Source organism: Sorex fumeus, unplaced genomic scaffold (genome assembly GCF_029834395.1).
Source record: "Sorex fumeus unplaced genomic scaffold, SorFum_2.1 ptg000086l, whole genome shotgun sequence".
Taxonomy (NCBI): Eukaryota; Metazoa; Chordata; class Mammalia; order Eulipotyphla; family Soricidae; genus Sorex; species Sorex fumeus.
The window spans coordinates 26,778,915-26,792,998 of NW_026606143.1; the positions used below are offsets into that span (position 1 = coordinate 26,778,915).

At 41.7% G+C, this 14,084-nt stretch overlaps 1 protein-coding gene across 1 annotated transcript in view; it reads right to left on the reverse strand.

Moving 5' to 3' along the window:
- POLA1 (DNA polymerase alpha 1, catalytic subunit) overlaps positions 1 to 14,084 on the reverse strand; it is a 341,043-nt gene that overhangs the window by 195,152 nt on the left and 131,807 nt on the right. Inside the window, exons 27-30 of the mRNA XM_056131121.1 lie at positions 6,513 to 6,545; positions 5,669 to 5,761; positions 3,012 to 3,217; positions 1,015 to 1,147 (exon numbers count right to left, since the gene is read on the reverse strand). Coding sequence (XP_055987096.1) covers positions 1,015 to 1,147; positions 3,012 to 3,217; positions 5,669 to 5,761; positions 6,513 to 6,545 — 465 coding nt within the window. The remainder of the gene's footprint in view (positions 1 to 1,014; positions 1,148 to 3,011; positions 3,218 to 5,668; positions 5,762 to 6,512; positions 6,546 to 14,084) is intronic.

The following is a 14,084-nucleotide window of genomic DNA, read 5'->3' on the forward strand; positions in this document are numbered from 1 at the left end:
AGGCTGGCCGCATGAGGGCCGCCTGACCCTCTTGTACTATTGGCTCTGGCACCTGGGGCCTGCATATTTCTAAGGCAGACCATGTGAAGGACAAAATCTTGGGAACAGAAAAAATAATGGAAGACAGAATTCATAAATCATCCACTTTTGAGATGAAAACAAAATCTGAAAGGAAATAACTTCCTATATGACACAAGTGATTCCATATCAGTAGATTAAATATACCACATCAGTTAAAGAGCCAGTGGCAAGGCAGGTTTTTTTTACCTATATTTCTCTCTTTCTCTTTCTCTCTCTTTCTCGTCTTTTGGGTCATACCCGGAAATGCACAGGGGATACTCTTGGCTCTGCACTCAGGAATTACTTCTGGCGGTGCTTGGGGGATCAAATGCAATGCTGGGGATCGAACCCAGGTCAGCCGCGTGCAAGGCAAATGCCCTGCTCGCTGTGCAATCGCTATAGCCCCTAATATTTCTCTTTTATTGTACTTTCCACATACGTACTTTTCACATAAACAGAAATGGAGAATCTGCATTTTATGAATCAAACAAACCTCCACACACTTAAATCCAACACTGAAATCAACTCCATTTCCTACCCATGTGTGAGCAAGCCAGGGGTAAATTGGCAGACCCAATTATGCTAGCAATTGGTATAATCCTTCTCCAAAGCAATTAAGCAAGGGGAAGGCATATAGATTCCTTCTCCCCTCACCGATTCCAGGTTTGCCCTGCAAGCAACCGGAACTGGGCAGGACTGCAAAGAAGGCTGCTCTCTCCAGACATGGAAACAAAGCATTGCTGAGCTACAGGAGAGGCTGGAGAGGGGAGACTCCTGCAGCAAACATGGCGGTACTGGGGGCTGGAAGGGGAACGGTGGGGGCTACGAGAGAGAAGCATCTTTCATCACCAGCTACAACTGGATTCAAGCAAGGTGGGGGTGGTTCTTCACTGATCTGAAGGAGGAGGCGGCCGCATGGCAGCCACTGGGCTCAGCAATAAATGCTGCATTTACCTTGTTAATTTCAAACCGGCTCACTGGGACACTGCCATTTACCACATTTTCTCCAATTTCTATTAACCTCTTCTGAATGTTTTCCACTATAGTGTCCCGGCTTTGATCAGAAAGGATCTGGCCAATAACAAAGCTGTAACAACAGAAGAAGAGAGGGTTTAGAGTTCTTAAAATATCTTACCTTTAATGATAATAAGAGATAAGGCAGAAAATGGTCATTAATGCCAACAAGGGACAAACTGAAAGCTATAAGAATTTTTATGTAATTCTAATGGCCCAAGCATCATCTTTTTAAAGCATTAATTCTACCTAAGGTTCACAAACCTTGGAATGCCATCTTTTGTTACATACAAAACATGGGGGTGGGGGAGAAGAAGTGTTCCATCATGCTTTCATATAAGAATTACGTTTATGAGTTAAAATCTACTAGGCTAAAATTTTAGAAGACAAATATTTCACTTTCCTCATAAAACTCTAGGAAACTACTCTCTCATCTGGTTACCAGCCCTGCCTGTGATGACCATTTCCTGTGTAGACAAATCAAGTTCTTCAGGTGTATTTTAACAACGACTAACTAACTTCAGGAGCCGGGGAGATAGCTCAAACGGTGTGGTAAAAATGCAGTGTATGCCTGAGGCCTCAAGTTTGATCCTGGGCACTGCAAACTACCTCCGCCGTAAATACCACTGGGAAAACAAAGGAAAACTCCCAATAATTTCAAACTGCCTGTACTCCAAACTTATGCTAACCCTCAAAAACCTTGTGTTGCTCTATCTATCAGACCCTTAAAATAAAAAGGAAAAGAAGGGAATAAGAAAGCCAATATTTTATCCATTGCTGAAAAAATGCAGAGCAAGGGTTTGACAGCTGCATTATAATTTGTCAGAAAAAGAACCCTGACAAAAACATTTGTATAGCTTTAATTACTAATACATTTCTAACTCGGATAAATTTACTTCTATTATGATGCATCTTTTCTTGGAAAACACAAAGCTGAAGAGAACATTCTAATCGACAGTCTCCACAAAGTAGCTTCATCTTTGGGCACATTTGGGGCCAATGAAGCATTTCAAACTACAGTTCAGAAAAGAGTAAAAGTGACCTACACTCAGATGATCAAGTTAGCCTAATCAAGAGTAGTTTCACAGAGGCAACAACCAACTGTTCCATCTCCCATCTCGGAAGCAAAGGGAAAATTAGAAAATAAGTTTAAGAATGCTGACATTCAGCATAATGAAAATTAATTTAAAATTTCCTTTAAAGAAAATATTTTTCTTTATCCAGCACTGGTCAAGTTCACGAAACAGACACCTGAAATACGGTACACAGAGTGCCTAGGATTTATTATTTTTAAAGAGGTGCTTTATAAATAAAGAGATCTAAGTCTTCCAATCTTCAGTCTTGGTGCAAAGCTAGGTGGTCAGTCATTTTGTTATTACTGAGTCACACGCAGCATTTGAGAATTTGCTCTGAAATTTGACCTGAGATTTCAAGGAATCCTTATACAAAAATGGTAGGGGCGGGGATAAAATCCCATTCTAGGGACCTCTCAGAATCGCAGAACATTTGTGTGTAGAGTCGACATTGGGGGTTTGGGACGGGGCAGGCAGCGCTGAGAACCAAACCCAAGGCCCTGCTCATCACTTGAGCCAGAATCCCAGAACCCTGGCAGCTACAACAAAGGGCTGCCTTACTTAACCAGGTTCCGGGGGGCAACACCACTGGGTACTTTCTAAAACAAACATTGATCCAAAGTGTGATGGTTTACCTTCATTCACGAGGCAAAACTCAGGAGATCTCTATCTTACAGTAAGCGCATCTAGCTAGTTGATCCTACCAGTAAAATTCCTCTCCAGGAGCAGTGTTGATACATAGCAATAACATGAACAAAAACTGTTAAGGGGTCCTTAAGCTTGGTAAAATCATCGGTGCTTTCCACATTAGAAACGTACTTGAATTTGTGAAAGAAAAAACCCGTAAGCGAAAGGTGAACTCACTTTCCGGTTTCTTTTGCAAGATCACACCAGTCTCTTCTAACAATATCTAAGCCTTTCAGCTCCTGTTTGGTGACGTAATTCCCATCGGCCGTTGGCTCTACAACCAGAGCAGCGTATTTCTTCTTCTTCAGCAGTAGCAAAGACTTGAAAACACCATCAATATCTATTTCAAGCAGTTTGTACAATTTATTCACTTCACCTTTAACCTGTAAAAATTTCGACCAGTTAGTACTAGCTTTTCAAACACTTATTTGGGAGAAGTTATATGTGCCACAGATGCCCAACAGTCAGAAGAGAACTCAGCTTCTGTGGAACGTGATATTATGACACAAAAAATATGGGAAAAGCCTAGGGACAGAAACATTTAGAAATAAGAGATCAAAACGTTCTACCCAAAAGACAGAATTGGCATGGGCCAGCTCAGGAATTTTTTTTTTTTTAAAATGACCAGTCTTGGGAGAGAAGGCAGCTGGAATAGAGAAGGGATCACTATGTCAATAATGGCTGGAGGGATAGTTCAGGATGGGAGATGTGGGCTGAAAGTAAAGGACCAAACGTGATAACCTCTCAGGACCTGTATTATAAACCATAATGCCCCAAAAGTAGAGAGAGAGTATGGGGAAATTGTCTGCCATAGAGGCAAGAGAGGAATGGGATCGGTGGGGGGATACTGGGGACATTGGTTGTGGAAAATACACTCGTAGAGGGATGGGTGTTTGATCATGGTATGACTGAAACTCAACATGAAAGCTTTATAACTGTATCTCACGGTGATTCAATGCAGCCTAGAGAGAGAGAAGGTAAAGGCCCTCCCGTTGATCGTCGATTTGCTCGAGCGGGCCCAGTAACATCTCCATTGGAGACTTGGTTGTTACTGTGTCTGGCATATCGAATACTCTCGGTAGCTTGCCGGGCTCTCCGAGAGGGGCGGAGGAATCGAACTCAGGTCGGCCATGTTGGCCGCTTGTAAGGCAAACGCCCTACCCGCTGTGCTATCGCTCCAATAAAAACAAAAAAATAAAGAGTTCTGCATAGAACACCAGTAAATACAGACAGATCACCAAAAAAAAAATACCAGTCTTTCTTGTGTCCAAAAACTAATTAATTAACTATATATACACACTTACCCCAAAACACTAAATTAGAGATTAAATACTTTAGTAAGTAGCTTTGTGGTCACAATAAGTAAAACCAAGACAAACAGTTAAAACCAAAGCTGGTAATACAGCAGGTGAGGCACTTGTCTTTCACATGGCCACGTCAGGTTCAATCTCTGGAGGATCACGTTTGGTCCCCCAAGAACTGCCAGGAGTTATGCTTGAGGAGAGAGCCAGGAATAAGTCCTGAGCACTGCTGGGGTGACCCCCCAAAACAAAAACAAAAACAAAAAAAAAGAAATAAGTGAAACTGACTCCTAAAATAATGCTTGTGACCTCCCTATACCTCCCAGAGCACCTTGAACAAAAGCAAAAAATTACATGCTGAAGAAACATTCACCTGCTCTTCACTGATAGGGCCAAGGCCGAGAACATTCCCTTTAGGGAAATACACAGCTTTTCAAGACCCAACCCAGGCTTACTCTCAAATACAGTTCAAATTTCACACGTTTCAAGAGGAAAGGTAAAAAGTTGTTTATAAGATGATACCTTAGTTGCGATTTACTGAAATTTATTTTAACATAGCAACTACTCAAAGAACACTTGCTAACTGTGAATTGCAATTAGGAGAGACAAATGACTTCCTAAAAGTCTGTTTCCCCATAAAGTAACAAAATAGGAGACTAACACCCAAGAATAGCCCAGATAAGTACCAGGAGGTTTACTCCATGGCTTGGAGGCCAGCCACACATGCTAGGGCAAAAGGCAGCTCAGATAGAGAAGGGAGCACCAAATAAAGGGTGTTGGGAGGATCCTCCCAGGATGGGAGAAGCATGCTGAAAGTAGACTATAGACCGAACATGATTGCCACTCAATGCCTCTTTTGCAAACCAGAGCACCCAAAAGGAGAGAGAACAAAAGGGAATGCCCTGCCACAGAGGTAGGGTGGGAAGGGGGGATGAGGGGGTGGGAGGGATACTGGGATCTGTGGTGGTGGAAAATGGGCACTGGTGGAGGGATGGGTACTTAATCATTGTATAATTGAAACCCAAGCACAAAAATTTGTTAGTCTACAACTGTACCTCTTGGTTTGTCACTAATAAAATTTTTTTAAAAAGTCTGTTTCCCCTTTCATATATATTCTAGCATGTCTATAAAAAGTATAGATGTGTATACATGCACATAGGTGAGCATGTATGCACTTATCTGCCTCTATTAATGTATAAAATGCAACTGAATACTCCTAGAGATAAATTTCCCCTCATAGATGACAATGTGATAAGTACTAACATGATGACATTTTAAACTTACCATGCTTAGACTATCTTCAAAAGTAAAACATATCTATCATTTTAAGAAAAACATAACTTCCTTTGAATTTTGCCAAAACAAACAAGTGGGGTAGTGATTAAGAAGAATAAGAGGATGATGAACTGATGGCACTAAATGTATTATTTTCAGAAGCATACACTTATACATATGCGTGAATATGTGAAATTCCATTTTAAAAGCAGAATTCATAAAGTAGCAAAACCAGATAATTTCACCAAATCATCTTACCTTGTTTCCCAATTTAAATACTTCTTCCAGATTGGTGCTATTGGTGTTGATCATGATTGAATCTGTATCTCCATAAATAACCTCAAGATTCATCTAATAAAAAGCAAGCATAATAATAAAAACAATGACCATTAGAGATAACAAAACTTAATATTTTTCATACTATAGATACCATAGGATCCACTGACTTTTCAAAACTTTGTGTTTATTCTTAGTCATACTGCCAGAAATACACAATCGAAGATTACGCTCTAATAAATCAGAAAGGCAAGCATTACCGCTAATTTCCTTAAAATGACTAGAGTGGCAGGGGATGTTTCCAGTTTGAATTGAAACAAAACATGGCACTGAATCATAGAAAGAAGAATAAAAGAAGAATAAAAGACAAGGGAAGTGGGTCTGTCCCCAATGGAACCACAAGCTTAGTGGTCATGGCAATTTATGAATCAGAAACATAATGGCATTTTTAAAATCCAGGGCATAAATCCATATTAAATTCTCAACAGTTTCAAACAGCATTTAGTAGAATACGAAGAGTGCCAAAAAAATCAATCATAACAAACAACACTAGAGCACATACAGTATAAAGGCCTGGAAGTAAACTCTAATTAGCACTGTTACTAATTTGCTTGAAACACTCACATATAGGCTTCAAGCAGCGGCTAGATCATATCAGTGTTAGTAAAAGAAAAAAGCTATAATCCATTAGGAGGGATTAAAAATGTAAACCAGGCATCCTGAGAAGCCATTTCCAGTCAGCTTGCGTTACAATTTTTTAATACAGAAATACCACTAGTTATGAAACTTCTGAGTCAGTATATAATGAACATGCTCAGTCTCTCACCTTCTGCACCATCTCTTTCGTATGCATCAGAATCTAAATGAAACAAAAATATCAAGATTAATGTTCCAGAATTACAATAAACATAGCCACATAGAGATATGTCCCAACCAGCCGCCATTTGTAATTTCACGTTTTTTCTTTTCTTTCAAACAAAAATAGCACAGCGGTAGGGCGTTCGCCTTACAAGCAGCCAACATGGCCGACCCGAGTTCGATTCCTCTGCTCCTCTCGGAGAGCCCGGCAAGCTACCGAGAGTATTCGATATGCCAAACACAGTAACAACAAAGTCTCCAATGGAGACGTTACTGGGCCCGCTCGAGCAAATCGACGATCAACGGGAGGGCCTTTACCTTTACCTTTACCAAACAAAAATCTGGGCCACACCTGGCAGTGTTCTCCCGGAAGTGCTTGGGGATGGACCATGTGGTGCGAGGGATTGAACCAGGGGCTCAGCATGTACTCCAGCCCTTTGAGCAAGTTCCCCAGTCCTGCATATGGTACTTCTGGATAGAGGGCAGGGGAATGAGCTCCCAGCAGTGCTGCAGGACACTTCCTGGAGGTGTTCAGGGGACAATATGTAACGCCAGCAGTGTGAACCAGGGTCAGCTACATGTAAGACAAGTGTCCTAACCCTGTACTCTCTCTCCAGCCTCACTCCTGTTTTTAAACATCTTAGTTTTCTAACTGCAATTCTCAAAATAACGATAACACAAAATCGAAAACAAATTTTGATTATAGCCAGAGAGATATAAGTATATCTATTGTAAAGATCTATCTTTAGTAAACATGCATGACCAAAAAAAAATCTTTGTTCATATGGTAGAATGGCCAACTTTGTTCCACAATAGTTTTTAAATAGAACACAGTAGCTAAAAAAGACGCTTGACAGAACATTTCAAAACTGGCGATTCTTACTCATAGCATTCTGGATCTTGATAAGATAAAGATAGATAATATGCACTAGATTTAAGCTTCTTCTCTAAGATGAGATTTCTTGAATGCAGAAATCAGAGCTAGCCTGGAATCCTGTATAAAGGCGGGGTTCAATAAACAATCACTGAGGACAGACAGAAAATATATCTACGTGGGTCTGTTCTCAGCCCATAAACAGATGACTAAAGACGTAAAGGTTTATGGAAAAAAAATATCCAAATCGTCTTGGATCAAAACAGAAGTAAACATATTTAACAAATGAAGGTCCGTTAAAACTAGGAACACAGTGAGCACTAGCAGTGTGTGCACACATATAAAATACGCTGGCCGGATGCTGTGTTCCAAGCATCCTGTCCACACTTTCATTTTTCCTTCTTAAAGACTCCCAGAAGAACAATCAACATTTCTATCCTTATTTGCTATAGGTTTAAAAAAAGAGGAAAGAAGTCTTCTTCATGAAAGAACAAGGAGATGCACGGAGCAGGGAGCCTTTGTCCCCACGCTGCCACGCCCAGTCGTTCACAGCATCAATGTAACCCGGAAGTCACCTTCCCAGAGAGATGTGGTTCATGTAGGTCTTTTCCTTGAACCGCCTGGATGGAGTCTACCTTATTAACTAAGCTGAAACATCAAATGGTGTCATCTGTCTTTCTTGTCCTTATTACTAGAGATTTTATTATTAGTATTAGTATTAGTATTTTGGGGTCACACCCAGTGATGCTCAGGGGTTACTCCTGACTCCGCACTCAGGAATTAATCCTAGATGTGCTCAGGGGACCATATGGGATGCCGGGGATTGAACCTGGGTCGGCCATGTGCAAGGCAAACACCCTACCTGCTGTACTATGTATTGCAATTTTTGGAGCAGCTCCGAATGGAAATGCTTTCCATTTCATTGCCTCCTTCCCGTTAAAACACTATCTCCCAAAGTTGTTCCCGGAGTCTTTGTCCTATGTTGCTCTTCCCCAGCTCACGGGTAGTGGGGGAGTAGAGAGTGGTTTCAATAGAGGCTGTACCATGGAATTACCTGTACAGTTACTTTTAAGAAGGGGAATCTTTAAAAAAAAGTTGCCAATACTGGTACCCCCTAGCAATGTTTACAAAAAAGCTCTCAAGATGATTCTTTGAGAACAAAGTGCAATTACGGACAACTGGTCTGAGATATCCTGGTAATCTCATTTTCAATTGATAGTTTATTTCTTTTCCAACTAGACCACAAGCTCCTGGAGGTGAGAGTGCGGAATTCTAGGCTGCCCATCAAACAGGCAATGGAGAAATTGTTTGCAAGTTAACGAAAAGGTCTTATAACAACACCAATTACTTTTCTACTAGGCACTAAAATTCAGTTAACGCATAAAAACGATTCACTCTCCTCCACTTTATCTTCATCTTTTAACATTTAAATTACAGGGAAATGCATTGTGGGAGAATACCTGACAATTCCTTTGGGAAAAGGGCAATAATGAGATCAACCCAAGTCAAATTAATCATAGTGAGGGCAGAAACTACTTATCATGAGTTCTCTTCACCCTATGCCCCTTCCACCCCGCAAGACTTAGCTTTCCTCATCACAACAGACAACTCCACCAGGTAACCTGCTAAGTAAAATACCTCAGGAACAACCTGTCAGCCTTCCACGTAGGTAGTAGCCAATTTCTTCTACTCTTCTCTCAGATAAACTCAACCTACTATGTCAACCCCGAGTTCACCTTCACTGGGAACCAAGCAACCTTCACCTTTCAGATCCACCTGCCACCCAACTCTGCCCTACCACCAGCTCATAGCCATTTCCAAAACAATTGTCTCTTGGTGGCAAGAAGTTCTTGGTGGGCATACTCCACAGGCACTGTAGCACTGTAGCACTGACCTCCCATTGTTCATTGATTAGCTCGAGCGGGCCCAGTAACCCCTCCATCATGTTACTGTGTTTGGCATATTGAATACATCACGGGTAGCTTGCCAGGCTTTACCGTGTGGGTGAGATACTCTCGGTAGCTTGCCGGGCTCTCCGAGAGGGGCGGAGGAATCGAACCTGGCTCGGCCGGGACAGCTGCGTGCAAGGCAAATGCCCTACCACTGTGCTATCACTCCAGCCCACAGGAATGGTAGAAAATGAAGCAAGCAATAGAGACTATATGACAATTGCCTTTTGGACCTACTTCTTCTTCATCTTGGTTTTGGGGCCACACATGGTGGTGCTCAGGGCTTACTCATGGTTCTGTGCTCAGGGATCACTCCTGGACAGACATGGTAACAGACATGGGGGGGCATCTAGGGTGAAAAGGATCAAACCTGGGTCGGCTGCATGCAATACAAGTGCCCTTGTCCATGGCAATATTATCTTTCCGAGCTTTGACCTGATAGTTAATCGCAGAAAGTAACCCAAATCTACACAAAGCCCTGCCTTATTCTTTTCAGTGACTACGGAGTATTCCACCGTGTGACTTAATCACGAGTGCTTAGCTAGTGTTCTACTATTAGTGAAAGTCGAAGGGGGTTTTCCATCTTCTTACTTTTTAACCACTCTCAACAAATAATCCTGATAAACAGGATGCCTGCCCATCTGTCATTAACAAGATAAACTCCAACAAAATGACTGAGTCACAGACTGTAGAGTAGGCATAGTTTTTTCCCCCATTAATATAAGGAAATATGATTTCTGAGGGCAACTTTGATGACCATGTTGGTTCTTAATAGCAGCTGAAGACAATGCTGTCTCAGGTGGAGGTTGGTACCACAGCCCTTGACTCCGCAGTCCATCTGGACCAGACAACCGGCCACCAGTCTGAGCCGTACATGTTTCTTCACCAAGCAGTTCTGCATAGCGTGTACCACAGCACCCAAGCCAATGCAGGTGCGAACTGGCAAGATCACTCTCAAATCTGCCTTGCATTTCAACTGCTTAATGGGCAGTGCACAGTAGCTATTAAAACTAGCAGTACACTGAAAGGATAACCCCGCGTGGGGAAGACAGTATTTGAAGTCCCATTTTACAGATGAAGAAAATCAGGTTTGAAGAGTTGGTCCAATCTTGTCAAGTGTTTGATAAAGAAACTGGACCTTCTATTTCATTTTCTTTTCACTATCTCTCACTGCCGTTTTTAAAAATGTTTTTGTTTGTTTTTTTAACGGTTCACACAATATGAATGCTCTGGAAACCAGCATTCCAAAACTTATTTATTAGAAATATTTTCCCCATTAGGAAAGTCCATTAGAAAAAGGTACTTGGAAAGGGTTCCGGGACGCGAGGTATAGTGATTACAAGATGACCATTCCTATGTTCACTTCGCAGTGACAAGTCTAATATTTAAACTACCCATTCTGACAGAAAATCATTTTGTAAGGGCCACCAGCTAAAAATCAGGGCTATAAAGGCTTGCTAAATTCATTAATAAGGCAGTCTGCAGTTATCTGATTTCACAGCAACACCTGCATATTTATCTACTCATTACCAATTGGATGATGGAATTTTTTCAAGCACATTTCAAAAATCTGCCAACTTCAAGTGTAAAAAAATAAACTTTGTGGTTAATTTTTCCCTTAACAAAGTACAGCTGTTGAGAATAATTGTTCAAGATCTTACCCTGTAATGTCAACTGCAGCAGAACAAAGAGTATTTAATTAGCAAATCTATCCAGTAATTCAACACCTATTATATAAAATGCCTTCGTGATTTTATTCAGGATAATTTGCTAAGAGGGTTATTACTGACATTCAGATGGAATTTAAAATTCCTACGCAAGTCGAGTCATAATAGCAGTAATGATCTCCCCAATCAGGAGATTCGGTGTCACACAAGGCTCTCTTGCAATGTAGCAGCCGATTTCCTGACTTCTTAATTCCTGGGCTCAGCTCAGTGAGAGCCCTTCATGCCGATATTTCAGTCAGCAATACATCTTTAATGGGACTCTATTAAAATAACTAGAACAAAAATGACTTTTTTTTTGGTTAAAAAGAATGACAGCACTGCCATCATATCAATCATTGCAGGCTTTGCAGCGCAGTGCCGTTAGGGGAAAAGGGGAAGGGAAACAGGAAAGGAGTGCGGAGAGCAATAATTCAAATAATACGGCAAGGTATCCGAACCCCAATTGGAGCCTCTGAAGGCTGCTGGCGAAGGGAGGGGGTGGGGACTGGAAAGGAAACAGAAATTGGGTTTTGAAAAATTCTTTCCTGAAGGAAATGATTTGTTCAGGGATCCACCCACGACTGGGTTTACTAAGCCGAGAGAAGAGCATGGTTTGTTTGGCCACAATAAACAACAGCAGCGACCTAAGGCCAAATGCTGACTACGGGAAAGTAGTCACCGAGTCACCTATGAACAAGGCTGTATATAGTCAGGTCTGTCTTTTATGTCACAGTGCAATACTAGTGTCCTGCAACGCACTCGAAGATTATGAAATGTTTTCAGCTACTATCCCAGATCACAGCAGTGCTTATTAATATGAGAGAGAACACCAACATTCCACGTGAAAAAAAAAAAAAACACTCATGCGCTCCACTTCCAGTTGCCCAGAGTGGTTACAGTGGCGCTCACTAACAAGAAACCCACTGGGGTAGACGATGCAGATACTCAACACAAAGGAAAGGTGTGTTCAGAAAAGATGGGTGCAGGTTAAATTTGCAAGGAGCTGTGCAGGTATAGAACGACAACTGAAAGCTTGGTGGCTTTTGGAATCTTCAGTAACTGGTGACATAAAATTAGCAATAAACTGGGAAGTTTTCAAAAATACATTAACATAATAGAGAACAAAATGAATGGGTTTGAAAGATAGGGACAAAAAAAGGAGAAGAAATATAAATATTATGATACTTGAGAATCCAACCATTAGCTATACTTTGCCTATTCCCAATTTCAGACGTTGCCAGCAGGACGCTGTGATACTCAGTTCTCCCACTCGGCAAACATTTATTTCATCTTCATTACAGCAGATTGCCTTTCCCTATTTCCCTATCCTGTGATTTTTCGCGTGTGTCTTTTCTCTAAGATGCTCAAGGAGCATGGGCTATGAACTCACCATTTCAGGTCCATGTGACCCCAATTTTCTCCTGTCCTTCAACCTTCAACTTTCTTTTACCCTATTTCCCCAGGTAATAATTTCAGGATGTATCTGGATTTTTGCTGAGAAAAGTGGGATGTGACCATTATATGAAGCTTTATTTAATTTGGCGGGGGAAGGGGCGTGTTTGCTGGTAGTACTTTAAAATTAGGGTGCAACAATTATACACTGGTAACAATTCTGCAGTGAAATATAATCCTTTAAAATGAAGGTAACAGGGACTGGAGCATAGTATAGTGGGTAGGGCACTTGCCTTACAGCCAAAGCAGAGTTTGATCCCCGGCATCCCATATGGTCCCTGGATGTAGGCCCAAATTAAAAAATAAATAAAATTAGAGTAACATCACCATCTAATCCCTGAGTGTGGGGAAAAAAAGAACTGTGTATTCAAAAAATGCTTTGCTACTCTCACTCCCTGGCTCCCTGCCCACTTCGCGTGGCTGTCACCCCCACAATGTGCCTTGGGGTGCCATCTTAGCACACCAACAGCCCTGGTCCAGAAATGCCCAATTTAATCTCAAAATGGATTAGTACCCTACAGAAATATCTCTGGAACCCAACCATTTAGAATCTAGGATTCCAGAAGTGCAAGGTATCAGCATCCATGATATTCAAAATGAGCAATGGACAATAAATGATCTAGCATCTGCCCCTGGTAGGCAGGTTTGAGTGATGGTGGGAAAATTTGAACAAAATATAATGCCCAAAAGTAGAGAGAGAGTATTAGGGAAATTGCCCACCATGGAAGCAGGGTGAGGACTGGGATGGGGCTGGGGGTGGATATACTGGGGACACTGGTGGTGGAAAGTGTGCAGTGGTGGAGGGATGGGTGTTCAATCATTATACGGCTGAATCTTGAACATGAAAGTTTTGTAACTGTATCTCACGGTGATTCACTGTCACTGTCCTCCCGTTGTTCATCGATTTTGTTTGAACGGGCCCAGTACACTGTGAGACTTGTTACTGTGTTTGACATATCGAATATGTCACGGATAGCTTATCAGGCTTTGCCGAGTAGGTGAGATACTTTCAGTAGCTTACTGGGCTCTCCGAGAGGGGCAGAGGAATCGAACTCAGGTCAGCCGTGTCGGCTGTGTGCAAGGCAAATGCCCTACCCCCTGTGCTATTGCTCCAGCTCTGGTGATTCAATTAAAAAAAAAAACTAATGTGGAATTCATGCCCAATTCAATCAGCTTAATCAATGGCTGAATAAATAGTAGTAGTCCTACATTTCAAAAAATGATTTGCTAATAAAAAAAAACATACAAATCTGAGTTTTGTACAAGTCAGAGTACTGGATTATCATCCTTGCACACCGCCGGGGCCGGGACCGAAATCCAGGGCTGACACATGCAAGGTGAGTGCTTGTGCACTTAACACATTTCCAGTTCCGAGCACAGCATACACTGTGTTCTGCCACTAAGTAACAGGCCTTCAATAAGTTGGTTCCCCCTCTCCAGGTCTCAGCAGCCTCATCTATAAAGTGAAACGGCTGGGATTCCTCCCTGGTCTAAAAAAAAAAAATCTCCAAGTCTGGCATGCAGAAATTGTGTCAGTCAGGGAGATGAGTTAGGGGCGT